This window comes from Eumetopias jubatus, unplaced genomic scaffold (genome assembly GCF_037043125.1).
Source record: "Eumetopias jubatus isolate StellerSeaLion01/CBP00866 unplaced genomic scaffold, mEumJub1_p1.0 scaffold_16, whole genome shotgun sequence".
Taxonomy (NCBI): Eukaryota; Metazoa; Chordata; class Mammalia; order Carnivora; family Otariidae; genus Eumetopias; species Eumetopias jubatus.
Window position 1 is genome coordinate 28,168,774 of NW_028274822.1, and position 21,559 is coordinate 28,190,332.

At 47.8% G+C, this 21,559-nt stretch overlaps 1 protein-coding gene across 2 annotated transcripts in view; it reads right to left on the reverse strand.

The window, feature by feature from the left end:
* Positions 1–21,559, reverse strand: part of SLC14A2 (solute carrier family 14 member 2) — a 51,209-nt gene that overhangs the window by 12,889 nt on the left and 16,761 nt on the right. Inside the window, exons 6-11 of one of the 2 annotated variants that reach the window (XM_028098333.2) lie at positions 18,601–18,748; positions 17,395–17,529; positions 15,665–15,714; positions 14,988–15,162; positions 3,536–3,565; positions 836–931 (exon numbers count right to left, since the gene is read on the reverse strand). In XM_028098333.2, coding sequence (XP_027954134.2) covers positions 836–931; positions 3,536–3,565; positions 14,988–15,162; positions 15,665–15,714; positions 17,395–17,529; positions 18,601–18,748 — 634 coding nt within the window. Of the gene's footprint in view, positions 1–835; positions 959–3,535; positions 3,566–14,987; positions 15,163–15,664; positions 15,715–17,394; positions 17,530–18,600; positions 18,749–21,559 lie in introns of both variants that reach the window. The other variant, XM_028098332.2, reaches the window with a different exon arrangement.

Below are 21,559 nucleotides of genomic sequence, written 5' to 3' on the forward strand. Positions count from 1 at the left end.
TTGTATGATGTTTTCCCACAGCACCCAGGCCCATTTCTTTGGGTCGGCCACTTTTGGTGAGAAACGATGAAGCTTAGATGAACTGGAGCAAGAATGTAACGAACACGTCTTCTGGGAAGCATGTGATATTGCAAAAAGGACACTAACCGGTCCTCCCCCCGCCCCTTGTCCCTTGCCAGCTGTGTGACTCTGTTCCCCTCCCTGGGACTTGAGGGGCAGAATTAGATTACCCCTCTGCCCTGGCTCTTCACGTGGCTACTTTTGCATCTGACTGGGGAGGAAGGAGGACTCCTCTTGCTCCCTCCCCCTGCCCCCAACTCCTCCCTGGCTTCCCCACCTGCTCATTTTTGGCTGCCCCTCTCGGCCTGTGGGCGTCCCCTCCCTTCCATGGCTCTCCCGCTCTTTCCTTGGCCTTGACATCTTGACCACCACTGTAGGCGAGAACTTTCACCTCTCGTCTTGTAAGTGGACCGGTGGTTTGTGGCTTGGCAAAAATTAGAATCTCATGGGGAGCTTTGCAAGATCCTTATGCCCACCCAGGCTTCTCTCCAGATGAATTAGATTAGTGTCTCCAGGGATGGGATGCAGGTGATTCCCATATGCAGTCAAATTGGAGACCTCCTGAGTCGGCTGCCTGTCCCAGCTCCAGCATCCCCCCGCACCCCCCGGAGGGTCCAGACAACGGGGCAATGGCTGTGGTCAGAGGTTGGGTGTGATAAAAATGAGCCTGGCCCGCGTGGCTCTCCCTACTGCCCTGTGAAGTAGGTACTGCCACTGTCCCCGTTCTAGAGATGAGTCATTTGAGGACCCGAGAGTGAAGGGGAGCAGCACCCACCTTTGCTCCTCCTCCGAATAGATGACCACTCGATGTGGAACACACTCCTGGGCTTGGGGGGCACGGCCTCCGAGCCCTCATCGGCCTTGGGGCTTGCTGTGGCCGGCTGCTCCCTACTGCCACCTAGGCCGGGGACAAAGCAAGACAGGTCAGTGTCCGCCCGGGTCGCACGCGGTGAGAGCCAGGCAGGCAGCTGGCGGGGAGGGGGGGGGGTGCGGCGGGGAATCACGTCTGGAACCTGGAAAGGCAGGAGTGGTGGCTCTGAAGCTGCAGGTAGGAATCGCATCTGTCTCGGTGTCAAGCTTCCAGCTTCTCCATTCCCCCTGTGAAAACGTGCACTTCCTTTCCCCTCAGAAACCATGTCATAGACACGTATACATGTCAAGAGACAGATGAGCCAGTCTGCCCTATTTCTCTAGTGGGGAACTACTCGAAGACCTGGAGGAGCCCCCTGATCCTGTGCTTCAGAGACACCTGGAACATCAGCCTACCCTCGGACACCCAGCAGACAGGTTTTGTGTGGGGGGATGAGGACTGAGAGGGTAGCATGCTTTGTCCGACACAGCGGGGCATTCTGCCGGAACGCCAATCCCAAGTGCTCATCTGCCAGGCTGGAAGGGTACCTCTGCTGGCCCGCTGCTTCTCGTTTCTCACATGCCGATGTCAGCTACCCCAGCCACCCCCCTGGGCACAGCAGTATTCTGACCTTAGCCTCCTAGACTGAGAATTGCACGAAATTACAAGATCACAGTCTACCTCCTGTGTCCCGAAAAATCAACTGAGTCATACAGCTCATGAATCATGGCACAGCCCGGAGTTGCTCCCAGGTCTCTTGACACCCAATCAGAGGCTCTGGAAGTGGTGGCAGGAGGCCTGGCCCACCTTCCATGCCCTGGCCCTTCACTGTTAGCACCCCAGATTCTGCTACCTGCTCAGGGCCCAGGAAAGTGGGGGCCGGGCCCATATTACTGTATGTTCCTGGGGTTGATGTCCCAGCCACAAAAAGCAAAAGCAAAAAGTATCTTTCTTTCCCTTGAACGCTGTTTTTGGTCTTTCTTTGGGGAGGTGGCACCAAATAGGGTCTGACACGGGGTTGGTTCTGGCTGTCCCGTGGGTACGACTGAAGTGGGGGGCACTACCTTGAGGGCAGCAGCCCCACCCAACGTGCCAGCCAACAGCTGAGAAGGTAAAGTGGAGCAGATGCCACCAAGAACTGGAGATAAGGCCACAAATTTCCCGAGGCGGTGAAAATACTTAAAGCTAAGATGAGAGCCTTTTACCCCTACCTTTGGGACAGATGCTCGAGACTTTCCTAATGGATAAAGGCGATTTCGAGAATATCCTGAACACATCTTCCAAATGTTCTAGAAATAAATGTTCCATCGGTGTGGTGGGGAAACAAGAAAGCAGCAGTAACTCTGGCCAAGAACCAGAGTCTCATCTCCGCATGCTGTTTTCAGTGACGCTTCCCCACTGCATGCATGCCTCTCAGAAATATACAGACGCCGTCGGCAGCCCTTGTGAACTCCATCTATAGAATGATGGCAGTTATTTTGGAGGGACACCCTCCGTTTCTTCCTCATATTGTTATGAAGATGAGACAATGCTTGCAAGAGGCTCTGGAAAATAATTTGCAGCGCTCACATGTCAGATCCCTTTCCGGTGAGGCCACTGCCCTCAGATGGCTGCAGGCCAGAGGGCAGGAGGACTCCCTGTCCCGGCGCACACCTGGCATTTTACACCTGCCCGCACTGACTCTCATCTTGCCAAGTGTCAATTGTGTGTTCTTGTCTGTCACCTCCACAGGATGGTGAGGCCCTCGGCAGCCCAGGTTATACCCGATTACCTTGGTTTCCCCAGCACCCGGCATAAGCCTTGTATTCTGTAGGCACTCGGAAGTATTTGCTGAATAAATTAACGAGGCATAATTATACTACACATTTTAGTTTCTGAATAAGGAACAATCATTGGCTATTGCAGGATTTGAGCTATTTTTAAGAATAATACATCTCATTGTCATTGTTAAATACTTGATAAATATTGAAATAAAGGTGAGAGAGAGCCTTTCATTGGTTGACAAAGGTAATGGCTGAGTCGAGTTAGGGTTTTGCAGCTTACAGGATAAGAGCTGATTATTTTCGGTGGCACTTAGATAAAAGAAAGGAAGTTTACAGATGGTCATACAATGCTTGACCATCTGTGACCAACCAACCAGAAACCCAGGAATCCTGCGAGCGTGGCTGGAAGATCTCAGTTAAGGAGACAGAGGAGAACAGACCATGGAAGACAGAGATCTTGCTCCATGGGCTGTGGAAAACTACATATTACATGGTCCATTCTGTGTGGCCACAAATCCCTAAGCACTTAAGAGGTGGGCTGGGTGTTCTCCAGCCCAAGAATAATTTTGTTCATAATAACTTACTTTTTGGGGTTCTTTCAACTTTTCTCCCCCTAACATCATGGCACACATGGAAAATAGTGTGTGGCATGATGCAGTGAACAGATAATGCTATTTATGGCCAGAGGGCCTGCCCCCATGGACTCAGGGCCCACCAGGCCCACCTGGGTCCTTAGAGGGCCAGTGGGGGCTCTGTGGGCCCAGCGTGGCGTGCGCTGTGGCCCACGATTGGAAAGCTCTGTCCTTGATAGCCCATGGGTACACCTTAGTGGCTGAGTAACCCTCGCCTGCCTGCCTGGCGCAGGAGTCATGGCTCTCCTTCCCTGACGAGCCTTATTAAGTGTCCCAATGCATGTGGCTTCCCACTGCCATTTCAGGGGTATGACCCTTGCCCTCGAGGACTGCCACCATCCTGTGTTCTTTTTTTTTTAAGATTTTATTTATTTGAGAGAGAGAGAGAGAGAGAGAGAAACAGCATGAGAGGGGAGAAGGTCAGAGGGAGAAGCAGGCTCCCCGCCGAGCCAGAAGCCCCATGTGGGACTCGATCCCAGGACTCGGGGATCATGACCTGAGCCGAAGGCAGTCGCTTAACCAACTGAGCCACCCAGGCGCCCCATCCTGTGTTTTAATAGGCAGGGATCCAGCAGCACTTTCCTCCCATTGACTCACAGAAAGAAAGCACAATTATGAGGCATGGTATCTGTTCAGAAACGCGGGTCCTGGAGAGTAGTGCCCCGTACTACTTCTGCCTTTACTGATGTTGAACGTCCAGAAAACATCAACCATTCAAATACCAGGGTTAAAAAAGATTTTGTAGAGGACCCGACCTGTCAAATACAATTTTGAAACCTACTGCATTTTCTTTGAGAGGAACTAAACAAACCCAAACCTTGTATGACATCGTTCAGAAGAGGAAAACTGATCTAGTCCATGTTACTGAAAATCAATCTTCACTTGGACAGGCCCATGCCTAAATTCTTTCTGTAAGTCGTCTTTCTCAGATTTTGAACAGATGTCACTGTCTCTTGCAGGTGGATCGATACCATCCATACATTGCTTGCAGTGTTCAACATATGGAGCATCTGGAACCCATCATTAAGACCCATTTGTCACCCCTCCCCAAAACAAGAGTTACCTCCCCCAAACCCCACTCCAAACCACCTGTGTATCATTACATTTGTGACACCCAATAAAAGGCCAGGGAAAGTTGTGGGCCATTGTACACCGCCTTCTTCTCCGGTAGCCATGTTTCCCTGTTCCTTTTCTTTACTTCCTCTTCCCTGCCCCCTTCCTCTCCGTTATCTATGGCAAACATAGCTAATTAGTGATAGCACTCTCCCAATAAGTTCCAAAACAGCCTCAGACTCCTTCTTAACACAACGCTCGGACAACCAATACTAATTAGTTAGAGTTGGCACTTGCAAGTAAACTTACTCCCCTCCCCCACCAGCCTTAAAGGAAGGTGTAGATACTGTATAAGTATCTATGTCTTGAGAGAAGGGGTGGATCAAGGCCAGGGTGTTGCTATCCAGGAGATGCCTGCCACAGGCCCTTTCAAGCCTCACAGGACAGCCTTCCCTCAGCAATTCACCAAACCTCACATCCTTTGGTGCCAGTTTTGGAGGAGATCACGTACCATACAAGGCTGTCCATTCTCTGATCAGATAACTTCAATATCCTGGAGTATTCCAGAAACACCTACTCTCTGTAGCTACACAGAATATGTCCATAGTAATCTAAGATGGCTGTGTAAGAGAGGGGCACCAAAGAGACAGGTTGTTAAGTGGGGATGTTAAGAGGTTTGTAGATGCTGAGATGGTCTAGTTCTATTGGCATGTCTGAGGAAGGGGTACAGGACTTGAGCGGAAAGGCCAAGATGCCTGGACCAGGTACCTCCACCCTGGAAGCAGCAGGTAATGACTCCTAGGAAGAAAGTTTTCAAATTCAGTGCATTAGCCTCCCACAGTTCAACTCCATGTGGTGCTGCCCTGGGAACCATCCTATGTTAGAGTTGTGGGTCACAAAATTGTGGAAAGGATGACAAATAGTGTGAAGACTCACCCAGTGGGCAGCAAGTGTGGTAAGGAGATGTGAGGGCCGATGGATTAACTTGGTTCCATCACCAGGTGAGCAAGAAGAGCTCAGATCTGTGAGTTAGCACCCCTGGACTTGTGTCCAGGCTCTTTTATCACCTGGACAGGTCCTTGGAAAACCATGGTTTCTTTATCTACAAGGCAAGGGCTTTGAAGCTTCCAGAATCTAAATTCTCTCTAGAGTTCTTTGTAATGTTCCCTGTTGTAGGACTAGCTTCCCCAGACACCATAGCTCAACAGAAGAAAGGAACAGAAAAACATCAGCCTTTCTTTTTTTTCTCTTCCTTTGAAAAGTCAGATGGTCCTGTTGGCTGTGGGGGGTTGGTCTAGGGTTCAGTTCTCCCTCACAAGACCTCTTACCTGGGCTTCTTCTGATTTCCTGCACAGGGCTGGAGGAATCTAGACCATCAGGATGTGGGAAGAAGCTTCTTTCCAATTGGGTGGCGTTTCTGGTCCTCAACTCCGGATGCTGGACTGATCCCTAAACCCAAAGCCCCTCAATTCCTGGAGCCCTCCTGCCCATCCTCTTGCTGACCCTCTGTAAGTTCACTTTGCATTCCCTGACCCTATGCCTGGCACACGTCTTCCAGTTGAGAAAGGGTATCATGGAAGAGGAGGGAGAGGAAAGACAAGTGTTCTTTCTGCAGCTTGCTCTCACTCTGGCCTTCCTGACAAAAGATTCTTTCTAGACTCCCTGAGGAGGACTGGCTCTGGCTACCATGGTTCCCCCACCTGGTTTGATCAGGCAGGTTTCCTTTAAAGAGACAGAGCCAGAGATCGTGTAGCAGGAGCTTCCCTGTCCTCCCTCAGTTGCTGCTCTCATTAGAAATTCGCTCCAGTACTTGCCTTTAAAGCAATCATCTAAGTGTTGTCTCCTCAGGGGGCCAATTTGTCTTCCAACCTCAATAAACTCCCTTAGTTCCCTGTACAGCCAGGGCACAGACTGGGGGACAATATTGCCATCTCGACAGAAGTTTCTGCACAGCCCAATACTAGATGCTGTCTTTCTGGTTCTGTGGAAATCTTCAGACCTTTCCTCCTCCTGACTTATGCTGACAAGGGTCCTGAGGACTCACCAGGGGACCCGCTCAGAGCAAGAAGGGCATGACCTAACCATTGCCTCCAGAAAGGACTTGAGGTCTATATATTAGGAAAGGTGACCCTCCCACATCCCATGGGGCTGTGGGGTCTGGTGGGCTGGAGTTTGAGGAGGGGGGCCCAATCTAAACATGTTTTGTTTGGCTTTGTGGTATGATGGGTCAAGCATCACTCCCCCTCCCCCACCCCCAGCCCATCCCAGGTTTGTGTACCTTCCCCCCATACACACACGAGTACACGCACACACACATATACACACTTATTGATGGGCTGTGAGGCAGCCTACCCAGGTTTAGAAACAAAACCCCACATTGAGGAAATTAGCTACACCTGAGTAGACAACCTCCCCACTGACGTCAAAGGCCCCCTTCCCACCATGCCAGGTGTTTCAGAACTGCCAAAGAGGGGACCTGATCACAGAGGTCCTTCTGAAGAAAGAAAGCAAACGGGGGGAGGAGCTGGGGAGCCCCACATTCCAGGGACAGGTGTGGAGCTGACTAGAGATCAGTCCCCTGCACAGGGTCTTTACTTTGGTATTGCTAGTTCAGGGCCCATGGACGTCTGCCAACGACACTTTTCCTTGTTCCCCACCTGGCGGCTCTTGGCTCAGTTCTGCATGCCCTATCCCTTAACCTCTTGCTCTTGGTCTTTCCTGAAGGTTCCTGTACTTCTTGTGGTGCGCTCCCTCCAGCCCCCTAATCAAGATGGAATCTTGTCCCAGACAATTCTTACTGAGGGCTGCAGTTCAGATACCAATGGCTCCCCAAGACATCTGTCTATGCCTACAGATTATTTCCTTGAAAGCTCAATCAGAATTCACTTCAGAACTAAGTTTTCTTCACAGTGCTCATGGCTCCCTTCAACTCCACATTTCCAATCTTGTAGAAGGAGGAGGGCTGCACTGACCACTGGGGAGGTCAGATTTCTCCAGAATAGGCCGGAGTTCAGGTGGAATAAATGCATGCTGGGCTAGATGTTCTACAAAGAGCTACTTCCTTTATTTCATTCTGTTCCAGCAGCCTGTTCAGCTGTATGAGGGGGCTGGGGACTCCTAGTTATCAATTTACAGGGGGCAACAAACACTTTTCTAGCAATCCCTCATCTCCCTCCTTGGGGTCTTGCAATTCTAGTTTCACTAGGGACAGAAGTGTTCCCTATGGATTCTTCTATCTTCTCTGAATGGTAGGAGGTGTGAAAAGCCAGGCAAGTAAAAAAAATCTCACATAAAAAGTGAATGCCTTTCAAGTTGCCAAATGAGACTGTGGTTTATTGAATAGAACTCATACCCACATTGAAACTGCCAACTCCTAACTAGTTTAGACTATAGCTGTCCCCAAACCCTCACAACCTTTAGGACCCAAGGAAACAAAGCTCAGACTCATATAAGAAACACAAAGAAACTGGGGCACATGGGTTTGATGTAACCACAAATACAGGCCATGAAGATTTGAATTTCCAAATGGGCAGATCTTAGAAGACCAACCCAAAGAAGAACTCCCTGAGAGGGGAGAATGATAGGTGAGAACAGTTCAAAGACAAGGCACAGTTGAGTGATGTTGGCATCTCAGCTTGCATCCACACAAGCATGTTGAGCCTTTTGGTAAACTGTAGGAAAAGCTGTAAAGGCAACAGTGGTATGCTCTTGGTACATTTGATCTCCATGTTATTAACTTTTTGCCATTTCAGTGATGCCTCCTTCCCATTCCTCTGTAGAGATCCAGGGCCAGAGTACTGGAGAAACTAGTGTTGGAAGACAGAGGCTACCTGGTCAGCTGGTCTACCCCCACCCAAAACAAGCATTCCCAATAGGCCTCTAGCCCTTGTCCTTGCACTGCCAGAGCAGGGAACTTAGGGTCTCACAGGCCTATTTCTCAACTTCCATTGTGAAAAACCGCTCTTCTCTACTGATTCAAAGTCTGCCTGCTTATCAATCCCACTTAGTTATCCTTGTTCTGAAGTACTCCTCTGAAGTAATGCTGAGTAAGTTGACTTTTTCCACATGCATTACTCCACACTGCAGACAGCCATGATCCTAGCCATTTCTTTTCTTCTCCAAGCCAAATATAACAGTGTCATCATCATTCCTGATGAAACAAGGGGGCTTCAGACCTCATTCATCCAGCTTGGCTTCACCTAGCATGTCCTCCATTGCCGAAGACTCTTTCAAAGTATGCTACCCATTTTTTTTTCTTTGTTACTTTCCCCTCTAACTTATTCTCAGAAATGACTCCTGCAACCTAAGATGCAGATGATTGATCATGCTTACTGTATTATCTTTCTAGGACTGTTTACATTTTAACAGGTTAAAGCTTGAACTGAAGGGATGGCTGGGAATGTTTAGACATCAGGTAATGGCAAGATAGAGGACAAGAGATGAGGCACAGAAATCTTCCTGGGACCCTTAACATCATGCTTGATACTTTTCCTGAACAGAAGACCAATCCAACCAGATAATTGACTCAAAATAATGAAACTGATACTGTGAACTTACATGGGCTCAGGCAATCTGTGGTGTTACCCTCATCTTCACCTCAGGTGAGACTACTCACCTGGCCAGGCAAATTCCCATAAAACGAATTCCTTGAAACCAGGAACTCGGCTGGTTCTTTCCTGGTCAAGTAGGGTCCTGAGTAACATATTAACAGTTCCTCATACATGTCTTCTAGATGAATGAGTGAATGAGGTCAGACAATAAGGCAAAGTGTCTAGGGGCTTGGCTCATGAAAGTTGGCAAGTCGCCTTGGGCACAACAAAAGAATAATATAAACATACATGGAGATTCAAGATTCAAAATCCCAAAGATTTTCTGAAATGAAACACATGATTTTTGAACTAAAAATTCAACTTATCTCTTGAATTGAAGGAAAGAAAAGTTACTGTTGGGATCTGAATTGGTAGCCTGGAAGATCAAGTGGAAGAAGTATCTCAAAACAAAGCAAAAATACAAATGGTAAAAATTATGAAGCAAGCAACTTGGAGCAGAGCTCGAGGAGACTGAACATGTGGATAATAGGCATTCCAGAGATAGAAGAAGGAAAAGATGGAGAAAGAGCAATAATCACACAAATGTTAGAAGAAAAGCTGATGAGCTGAAGAAAGACTTGAGTTTGCAGATTGAAAGGCAGGACTGATGAGACAAGACACACATTTAGGCTTGACTTAATAAAATTCCTGAAATCTACTGATAAGAAGAAAATCTTACGATCTTTTAGAAAGAAAGAATAGGTTATTTACAAAGGAAAAAGAATGAGATTGACATCAGATTTTTTGTTTGTAACACCTGGAAGCCAGAAAATGGAAGGACAATGGCTACAGACAGTTGAGGGAAGGGCTGTGGTCCAGGAACCCCCAGCCAAAATGCCATTCACTTGCAAGGGAAAGAAACTTTGTGGACATGCAGAGTCAGAGAACATGTCACCCATATTCTCTCATATAGTATTGAACAAAACACTCAATACTCAAGCAAGAATTCTAAACAAATAATACATGAATCATAACAAAGATCATGAAACAAGGGAAGGTGAAGAATAAAGTGAACAGTGATAAAAGGTAACATGTCTGCTCTACACAGTAAATGCCAAATGAACAACGATAGAATTACTGGGAATGTGGGGCATAGGGGCTGAGTAAGGATTTTTGCAAAAATACGAGGCAAGGGAAAAAAATAAAAAATTATAAATGATCTCAGTAAGATCCAAGGGTGGTTGATACTGGAGAAGTAAAAGTGCTGTAAAAGTAAAAGTGGGGGCTCCGGGGAGGAGAATAGTGAAAGTGGTATATAAGGGCTTTAGTTCCTCAGGGTGGGGAAGGAGCATCAGAGAAATGGGAACTCTTGCCAGGGTAAACTCTTTGCATCTTGTTTTTATATAATAGAGACATATACTTTTGATCATGAGTGTTGGGATAGAAGCAGGAACAACTAGTGAAACGGAAAAGAATAGTAGACTTTCCAAATAAACAAAGGGAAGAAAGAAAAAGATAGTAACATGATCACACTTGCAAAATGAGGAAAGTAAAAAGCAAAAGCAGTAATAACCAATAAATAGTAAAAGGTAAAGTAAGGTGGAAGAAGTAAAACAAGCATATTGATGGTTATATTAAACAGGAAGAGGTTATATTACTTATTAAATTACAGAAGCACTAAGATTAGGTTAAATAGAAAACATTGCTAAATGCTATTCTTAAGAAACACAGTTAAAAGAAAATGATAAAGGTTGAAACAAAGGGATAAGAAAACACTAGGAAGAAAGTAGGTATGGCAACATTAAGGCCAGATAAGTTGGAATGAGGTTAAAAGCATGAACAAGGATAAAATAGGTAGTGTGTAATAGTAAAAGATAACATTTATGAAAAATCAATGACAGTCATTGTCCATAGGCACCAAACAATGTAGCTGCTACATATATGAGACAAATGTTATAGAAATGCAAAGAGAGTTTCATGAAACTATACATTTATAGTTGACTTTTTTTTTTGGTAGGCTCCATGCTGGGCTCGGTGTGGCGCTTGAACTCATGATGCTGAGATCAAGACCTGAGCTGAGATCAAGAGACACTTAACCAGCTGAGTCATCCAGGTGCCCCATAGTTGAATTTTAATAAGCCCTTTTCAGAATTAAGATCCGATAGACAAAAAATAAATGAGCACATAGAAGAACTGAATGATGCAATTAAGAAATCAATTTAATATGTATTTCCTTCAAATCAAAAATTTGCATTTGCGTTTCCAAAATCAACCGAGTACTGGGCTACAAAGAAGAATTCATATAATTTTAAAATAGAGGTTTCACAGGCCATCTTCTCTGCTCATAATAAAGCTAGATATAGAAAGTTAAAAAAATATAAGAAGTCCCAAGTGCTAGAAATTAAGAAATCATTCTTAAATAATTTTTGGATCAAAGAGAAATCAAAACTAACATTACAAACTATCTAAAACTGATCAAAGCAGAATACTTTATTCCCAAACCTATGGTACACAGCTATAGCTCCACTCAGAGGAAAATTAGTAGCCTTAAAATGCCTTTGTTGTTAAAGGAGAAAGATCTAAAATGAAGAAACTTTACATCAATTTTAAAACATTAGGAAAAAGGAACACTTATATTTGAGAAAACATGAAACGAAAACTAGAAAAAGAAATCAATAAAATAGAAAACACACCAAAACTGCAGATAGGGCAAATAAATCTCCAATTGCTTCTTTGAAAAAGCCAATAAAATGGATGAACCCATCACAAACTTGATTAAGGAAAAGAGAGCAAAAGTCCATAAGATTGGGAAGAGAAAGGAGACGTAGCCATAGACAGAAGAGAGATTGAAATCATTGTATGAGAACATTATGAGTAACAGTAGGGCAACAATGTTTTAAATCTAAAGAAAATGGATTATTCCCTAGCAAACAAACTCTGAAGTTTGACCAAGAAGAAGTAGAAAACTTGACTATGTCAGTTATCATAGAAGACATTGACAGATGAGTTGAGATTGATGATTTAAAAATACGGCAGGGCAACATCACTTCATGGCTGACAGCAGAATTCATCCAATGGGGAAAGCAGATGGAAATGGGGGGGGATGATGAGGTCAGAGGGAGGAGATGAGAAGATCTAGGGAGGGGACAGTGGAGAGAGGGAGAGGATGGTGTGATAGGGACAATTTCAGACAGCACCTCCTCTACCACACCCTGCTGCCAACATATTCCTACTCTCTTTAATGACTATGTTCAGCCATATTTATGTTCAACTACCATTTGTACAACCAAGAGCTGCTACCCGGAATCTGCGGGTGATCACAGCAAGACAGCTGGGATGTGGACCCAAAAGCTCTTCTCTCTTCTTTCTTGGTGGCTCACTCCTCTGCAGCCTCATGTTGGTGGTGTCTCTGTGGTTAAGTTTCCTGCCCCTACTCATCCGTCCTACTCATCAATGGGATGGGAAGGTGCTGGTGAAGGCAGGACAGGGTCACTCCAGGGAGCTCTCCAAACCTCCTACCACTATTTTGTCTACTTCAGAGGACATCTGGGCTTCTGTCCATGGCCCATGGGCAGGGTGACCTGCACGGCGCTGACTTTTCTTAGAGGGGTGGGGATTTTCATTTCTGCCCCACCCTTGTCCATGCCCACAAGAGAGACGTGGCATCTGCCTGCCAGACTGGCTTAATGAGATTTGTTCTACTCCAGAAGGAGCTTGTTTGACCACATTTGGGAAATACCATTGATTTTCTGCCTCTTAGCCCCAAAAGATGTTTTTTAAAAACATTTCATCACTCCTGGACATCTCTTGGCAAGCGAATTCAGTGATTAACAATACTTCATCCAGGCAGTTCTTTCTTAATTCAAATTAGTAGATGTCTTCCTGTTTCTACATAAATATCTGGCCATCTTGATCATAATGTATTATAGAATTTCTAAGGCCCTGTGGTTTTTCCAGACTAACTGGACATGCTTTTTCTTTTTTCTGAATCACTTAGCTTTTATCCATTTTTCCTTCCATGAATTTGGCAGCTGGCGATGCAGTTAACATTTAATTTCTACAGGGGTGGAAGTGGGAACTTGGGAGAAAAAAAGCAACCCAGACACCTGTGACCAAAGTGGGACCTTGTTAATGACAGAGACGTGGGGTGGGAAGGGAAGGGAGAAGAGAGAATCTTGTCCAAGTGAAACTGAAAGGATTTTTTATATCCAAATAGTTTTCCTGTTCTGGAAATCCAATATAAAAGCATGGTTAAAACCCAGCTCCCGGGCGCCTGGGCGGCTCAGTCAGTTAAACGTCTGCCTTCAGCTCAGGTCATGATCCCAGGGTCCTGGGGAGCCTGCTTCTCCCCGACCCCACCCCCACTCATGCTCTCTCTCTCTCTCTCTCTCAAATAAACAAATAAAATCTTAAAAAAAACCCCAAAACCCCAGTTCCTAACAGATCCAGTTCTTGGGGTGGAGAGTCTCACAGGCTTAAAGGAAAGGAAAGTAGATTTCTGGGCACAGTTTGTCCGTAATGAATGAATGGGGCATCTGGTTCTGTTATCTCTTGTTAGAATATTTGGGGGGGTCTCCCCTCCTTTTTGGGTAATTGAGCCCTGTCTGGAAGCCTGGCAGGGAACTGACACCCCCATCCTCCGCAGACCACCTGACCTTCACACTCCCCTCCCGGCCTGGGATTCTAGGAGCCTCCCTGCTCTTCCTGCTGGCAACGCCTGCACCAAAGGTCACTTTTTCCTTCCTCTTACCATGGTGTGCCTGCTGGCAGTGGTGGAAGCAGAGTGAGGGGACAGAGGAGGGGTGGTTCCCAGACCTTGCTGGGGAAGGAGGGCCTGGATGAAAATGGCAGCCTCTGGTGCACTGGGTCAAGGAGACTCAGAGTGGATTTTCCTGATTCCGGTCATACTAATCTCACTTTCCTATAAATCTTCTACTCTCACCCAGCATAGAAATGGCTATGTGGGTGTCTGTGGCAAAGAACTTGGCGGCGTCCTTTTGGCCTGCCCTCTGCCCACCAGCTCCGAACCGTTATTATGGCAAGCATCCGTGTCAGGCACTGGCCGACCTGGGTTGAATCCAGTTTCCTTGTTTAATGAAATCTTGGAACACAACCATGCTCATCCATGTCTATGTTGTCTAAGGCTGTTTCGTGCTACAATGACACAGGTGAGTCTTTGCTAAAGACACCATAAGGTCTCCAGAACCAAAAACATTTACTATTTGACCCTTTCCAGAAAAAGTTTGCTGAGCTCTGATATACATATAAATGGAGACTGAATGTAAGGTAATGACTGTAATCGGGAAGTCAAATTACGAACTTCATGGATAATTGTTTGTCCTTCTACTCAGGCTAACTATTTAAGTATCACAGACCTCATAAAGCTTCTAACACCCACAGGCAAATAGGAGAATGAGATACGTTTCTTACCTTTTTTTTTTTTTAATAATAAAAGTCATATATGGGATTCTAATTTTTATGAATTGCTTCCTGCTATGAGATAGCATCTTGCCCTTACTCTGGCCACTGAAGGTTCGAGACTTCCTATTTAGACACTCCCAGCGCTCTAATTGTCCCTGTTTTGACTTTAAAACTCTGTCAGTGTGAAATTCCTCTCTTTTATGTAATGCTGGGTGTGCTCATCAGCCACTAACTCAATGCACCTTCAATTCTTTGCGTGTATCCCCTGAATTTCCACCCACTCCGGGTCTGCCTGGGAACCACTCAGCGAGTTCAATTTTACAGCATCTATTATTCAGCTAAACATGCCATGAAGACCATCTTGTAATCATCTTCCTAAAAGACTAAAGAGAAATGTTTTTGTTTTAAGACAATGACATGGAAAGCACATGTCTTACTTCTAACTCTGCAAGCTCATACCAACTTCCTCTAAAGTCATATATGGATAGTTATGGCTATTTGGGCAGAGAGAGAAAAATCAGCACCAGGGAAAGGGAGGTACAGGTGTGTTTGGTTCTAACAGGTGCCAGCAGAGGCACAGAAGGGGAGTGCTGCAGCCGATTGACCCAGAGCCGAGACCACAGGGAGCAGACACCAGGTCCAGGCAAAGAGCATGTCTGCCTAGGAGTGGGCTAGTCACCGCTGGCAGACTTCTCTTCTTCACTGCTCTTCACTTTTAGGTAGTAGATGCGGTTGGCCTCTGGGTAGGTGACTTTGCTGAGCGGGAGCTTATAGATGGCAGGGTTGTTGGTTGTCAGGAGCAGGAAGATGAGGGTGGAAAGGCAGAAGGCCCAGGTGCCTGGTGGCACACCAACCTGGAAGAAGAAACACTGGGGTCTGAAAATGGTCCTAGACTGCAGCGACCCTGGGGGAGAAGGATGTGGTAGGAGTTGAGGATGGGGATCCTTCTCTAGTGACAACATTGGATTTTGGATTCATAACATCAGAGGAGTTGGTCTAGGAATTTGAGATGTTGGTACTTTCGGATACAATCCGAATCTTTTAATGATGGAGCTGAAATTCAGCCTTGGGATGATTTCCCACATCCGGCCACACACCAGTACCTCCATCTGTCCATCTAGGTCCCCCACTGCTGGTTGTATCAGTCTTTTGCGCACACACACAGCCACCCCCAACATACCTCAGAGTCACATGCATGCAACTGCCGGTCCTTCTCTGGACAAACCCTGGATAAACGCTGACAAAGACGTTGTGTGGGTACTAGCTATCACAATGCACTCAGGATTCTTCCACAAACTGCAAATGTCCTAAAGCCCTGGCTGGGGGAGGGGCATGTTCAGGAGAATTCAAACTTACCACCGACATTATGTTGGAGAGGGCCGCTCCCATGTATGCAGAGAACAGGGCTGTGGAAAAACAAGGCCCATGGAGTCAGCTTCCCAGGGTCTGCCCCCACCCTCTCCAAGGGCAGGGGGCCCATCCTGTCTCCAGCAGCTTCAGTGTCTGCAGCACACCCTGACATCTGGCATATTTGCTTGACAATTATGGTAGTTATCTTTGCAGGTAGGAGTGGCCAGTCTCCCACCAGACTGTGTGTTCCCAGGGCCGAGATGAAAGCCTTCTATCCCTTCCCCACCTCCATGCACAGAGTCAGGGGTCAGTAAGCATCTTTTGCTCGTCATACTGACCTTGGGGATGGTCTGGCACAGGCTGGGTGGCTGGATTATTATCTGTCCAGGGGTTGAGGGGTCAGATTACATGAGCCCCCAACAAGTCCCCTCCCGTCCAAGATTCTGAGCAGCTATGATAGACCTTGCTGGACCTGCACCAAGTCTCACAAGGGCTGGACCTTATTGGTCCATGAGTTTGTCTTTAGGAGCCCGGCATCTGAGTTCACCGTAGGACGTGGCCCTCAGGATAGTTAGGGTAGCTCATCCACACCCCTGTGCCTCTGGACAGGCTCCTTCTGCCCCTTCACTTTTGCTCTTTCTGTTCCTCTGTCCAGAATACCTTCTCTGTGCCCCCCGCCCCCCAACCAGTTCCCGCCCTGGCAATGTGGAGATAAACCCCATCTTCCTCCTGAAGCCTTCCCAGATGGTTCTAGCTACAAGAATCTGCCGCTTCTCTGAAGGCCAAATGCAGTTACAGCCTTAGCCTCAAAATATCTGGCACTTTTGACTTGACAAATATTTATCGAGCCTACTGTCTCCCTGCTGGCTGCTGAGGGGAATATAAAGGACATGGAAGACATTTACAGGCGCCACACATGAGTGGGGAGAAAAACAAAAGTTCTCCTGGATGGTATTCTGCCCTTTACTTGTCTTTAGTTTTGCGTGTTAAGGTCCTGCTGTTTCCAGAGAATATAAGCAACTTCAGGGCAGGAAGACTGGTGGAAAGATGGGGCTGGGGTTTGAATCTTGCTTCTGCCCTTAATAGCTGCATTTGACACCAAGTTCATGAACCCTTCTAGGCTTCTTTCCCTCTCCCATAAAATGGGCTGACAATCTATGCCTGGATTGAGCTCCCATGTCGTGCAATAAGGCCTGCAAGCCCATCTCCCTTGGGACAGCACGCTGTTTACTCCATGGGAATTAAGCTCCCATGGTCCGATTTTCTGAGACCTCAGTGCTGCCAGGTACATCATCTCCCTGGGTCTTTCCAGCAATCTTTTCAGACATCACAGCCTTAACAATTGTGTGATTACTTCTCTTCCACTCGATGTGGCTTCATGAGGATGTGGTCCCCACTGCATCTTCCGTGTCTAGCCTAGGGCCTGGCACCTAGTGGTGCTCTGTAATGGGTTGTGGGATGAAAAGTTATTACACCTGGACACTGCCACTAGCACGTGAGGAAATGCATGTGTTATCTCCTTGTAAACTTCCAACACTGTTGTAATAGCAGTAAGCGTGGTTGTGACTCCATTTGACAGAAGAGGAACCTCAAGTCTCCCGGTGTTGGGACCCAAGCCACAGGTCCCTCTATCACTGTTGCTGAGTTCTGATTAGTGGGCCCCATGGGTTTCACATAACCAAGTAGGGAGGGAAGGAAGGAAGAGCAGAGTGACATGGCTTTCCCCAAATACCTACCACAGACGAGGGCCAGCAGGTGGGTCTGCCAGGTGAGGGCGTAGAACATGCCCCCAATGGCGATACAGGAGAGGACACAGTTGTAGCTCCAGAGGCCCATGTAGATCGTCTCAAAGGGCGTGGCCACCGTCAGGGCTGTGGGATGAGGTGTGTTGTTTCTGGCCAGTCCTGGGTCCCAGCACAAAGGCCACCCCGTGGCTGGTGCCAGGTCTCAGGGTGGCCTCACTCCTGCCCTCCCCGCCCCCCCATCCTCCTCCCTCCTCCCATGAAAGGAGCCTCTAACAAATGGCATCTGGTCTTTGGGAACCAGCAACAAGAAGAGAACAGTGATTTCCAAACTGTGTTTTGGAGATTTCACACAGAGGTATGACCTCTTCCAAGGTGAAGGGAGGTCAAAGTGTTGGGATTCTAGGCTTTCCCCACTCCTTTGGCCACAGCAACTGCATTTTTAGTAAGAAAGTTTTCAACTGAGAAAGGTCTGCTTCAAACGGCTGAGGAAAAGTACGTATGTACACATATAGGAACACGGAGATAGAGAAATAATACAGTGAAAGGGTAGGATGCGAACAGGTGAATCAGGTAAAGAATGTATGGGGTGCTTTGTGTACCATTTTTATTTTTGTAATTTTTTGGTAAGTTCAAAGTTATTTTCAAAGAATTTTTTTAAGTTCTGTTTCCAAGATGTTTTTGACAAATACTGGAATGAGCCGACAGGATCTTAGTCCCATATGTCCAACCCCAATTTCTGGCTCTGCTGTCCACATATCCATACACACGTGCGTGGACACACATATACATACATGTAGAAATATTAAATCACATTTGTCAAATAGCAACACTAATTTGGCGAAATTTTTTTCTTTTAGTTTCCTTGACATTTCGAAGTGCTGGGTCATTTATAGCTCTTGGTGTGCTACTGCTCTCCTCCTATAATGTTCCCCTCCCCTCCTCCCAGCCCTCAGCTCCCAGGGCCTCAGTTAGCAGGCTGATCAGGTCTTCAGTCCCTTGCGTCTCCCCACGTATCCTGCTGAGGCAGTCTGCTCCCTTTGGAGACTCAAGAAAGGGAAAAATACATCCCTACTCCTGGCAGTGTTCGAAAACACTGGTGAAGAGCACAGATCTAGAACATCTGCCACGTGCAGGGGTGAAATGACCTCAGGAGGATTATGCCCAAGCCCTCCTTGCAGAGATGGGACTGTGTCCTACCCGCCAGCATCCCCACGATGGAGCCAATGGCGGCATGCAGGCAGATGAGTGGCGAGGAGATGAAAAGAGCCACCAGGAACATGCCGCCTGTCCAGGGATTGTCGCAGCCGTACACCTGGCCGACCCCGACGGGGATGGCTTGTAGCAGCTGCAAAGTCAACAGAATCCGGGTCACTGGAGCGTGGGCACATAACACAAAGACCAGGCCTTAGGGTTGGGACTGAGCCATTCCTGGTGGGAGTAATAGGCTGGAACGGGGTGGGGTGGGGTGGGGGGGGGGACGGCTGTACCCTCCAGTGTGTAAGAGACCTTGGGAGGAAGGACGCCAGCTGGAACAAATCGCTCTTCACTCCACCACCTAGCAGGCATCTGGTATCCCTCATGCAAAGCCGGGCAGGGCCCCCCAACACAGATGCTTCTGAGGGACACATGGCTTCTGCTCTGAGAGGAGAAACTCTGAGGGGACCAGAGGGCACCTCCTCTCTAGACTGCCATTGGGGGTTTCGGGGCACTAAGGTATTTCCACTAGACCTTCCGAAATCCTACAACTATTCCAGGAGTACTGGAAATATTTTAGGCCATTCTGACGATTGACTTAATCTAAGGTCACCCAACTTATTGGTGGCCAAGGCCAGGCTAAACCCTCCGAACTTGACCCCTAGTCCACAGGTGGTTGCTGGAGATTCAGAGCTACCTAGGGTGCTGTGGGCCTCTGGGAAGGAGGTGGGACTTGCCCTGCTCGAGGAGCCTTTAGCATTGCAGAAAGGTAATGTATGCAACCTTGGAAAACAGAACAAAGCCAACATCCCTGAGCCCTGAGAGTCATTTGGTGGTGTTGTAATTGGGGATGGTTAGTTTGGCAGCCAGATGGCCCTTTTCTGCCCAAGCTGAACCATCACCATCTGACAGAGGAGGGGAAGAAGGAGAGGAGGGAGATTGGCAGGCTAGGGAGAGCATCGGTCTGGGAGCTGCGGGCTCCAGCCTTCAGGGGTCTCTGCATGAGCTCATGGCTCGATGGCGAGTATGTCACTTCCTCATGCTGGGCTCTGGTGTCACCTCTGTAACAGGAGGAGGCGGCCTTAGCAGATAATCTTCCAGCTTTAAAATTCTGCGGTCTTCACTCCATTACTAGGTGATGTGACCTCTTTGAGGGCCGGGCTCCTTTATGGCTGGGTACATACTAGGTGCTTCATATATATGTATTGATTCGCTCAGCGGTTTCCAAACTTGGCTGTAATTGGAATCACCTGGAGATCTTTAAAAAAATTGCTGCCTGGCTCCACCCCAACATCATTATTTAACCGGTATGGGCCTGACCAGGGCCTCAGGAGATTATAATGTGCAACCGAGTTTGGGGACCACTGGGTTAGCTACACATGACCTACTGTAGATGTTGGGAGTTCATTGCACGTCTCCCTTTGGGTGAATTTTTGGACTTTCTAACAAACTGATTTAATTCTGGAGTCAGTCTGATTTCTTTAGAGAATAGTGTTTTGAGCTTTTAGGCTTTACCCATCCTTGTCTCTAGATGGGTGGCCTTTCAATCACCAAGCCCCATTGGGCCAGAGCCTATAGCCCTATGCCAGGAATGGCAGGGTGGGGTGCATCTTATTTAAAGGAACCCCAAGAGAAGAATGAAGGGGAGTAAATTGGAGGTGAAGACGAACCATGAGAGACGATGGACTCTGAAAAACAAACTGAGGGTTCTAGAGGGGAGGGGGCTGGGGGGATGGGTTAGCCTGGCGATGGGTATTGAGGAGGGCACGTTCTGCGTGGAGCACTGGGTGTTATGCACAAACAATGAATCATGGAACACTACATCAAGAACTAATGATGTAATGTATGGTGATTAACATAGCAATAAAAAATAAAAAAAAATAAAGGAACCCCAAGAAAGCTTTGTGCCAGTTCAGGGAACTCAGCTTCTGTGTGGGGAATGGGTTAGAAGTCTACTCAGTAAATAGTCTATGACCTCCCGAAGTCTGAGGAATGCAGGCTGCTGAGGGGCTTCCAACTTCCCCCTTGCCCTCTGGGAACACAGGTTTGAAGCGCAAGCAGTCAAGAATGAGAGGAATGAGGGACAAGTAGCCTCGGAACAGAGCCTGGGTTCAGAAAGCTGCTTCCTCTGCCGGGATCCATATTTTAGCTTGGTGAACTGTGGCCCCGGGGCTGCCTCCCTCCCCCCCACCTGCTTTCCAGCACTCGGGGGTGAAGGTGTGAAGGGCAGTCAGGTGTGCATGGAAATTTACTGAGCACCGGCCTCCTTCCTACTGCCACCTCCGGACTCTTCACCAGTAACGACGATAGTCCTGATGGACAAAAAGGAAGTCACCCCCAACATTCTTTTAAAGAGAAGGAGGGAAGGGTGTTGGGATGTGGATGGTGTGGAAGAGGAGCCGGGGCTCACAGTAGTGGTGTGATGGGGAGCTTGGACGGTGAGCTTGGGCTCACGTGGATTTGCGTCCTGCCACTTTCTGCTTATGGTGAAGAGGAACAAGAGACAGCTCTTGCCTGTGGCTGCCTCCCCTCAGCGCTCCCCTTGGTGCCGGACTGCAGAGCCTCACAGTGTGGGGTGGGTGAGGGGGCTCCGGGGGCCCTTCCCTCTGGCAGCTCCACGGGCCCCAGTGGTTGGCACTTGGATCCTGCTGCACGGGCAGGGCTCCGGGGGCAGCAGGTCTGTGCCCCTAGGGCAATGTGCTTTACTGCCTATGAGGCTCCCTGACGATCCTATCAGAGGTAGGGTTTTGCCCCTGCTCCCACCCCTGCTGTTTTCCACTGGAGAGGGTGGGCTTTCCCTTCAAGGCAGGGCTCTGGGTTTTCCATTCTCTCCAATTTCCACCCTAACCCTGACTCCGATCGTACTCCTGCCCTGGGCCCAGACAAGACTTTACAAAGACAAAACCTTTACAGAGGGTCTGTGTGGTTGGCAGCAGTGTCTGCGCTAGGGGCTCGGGAGCCT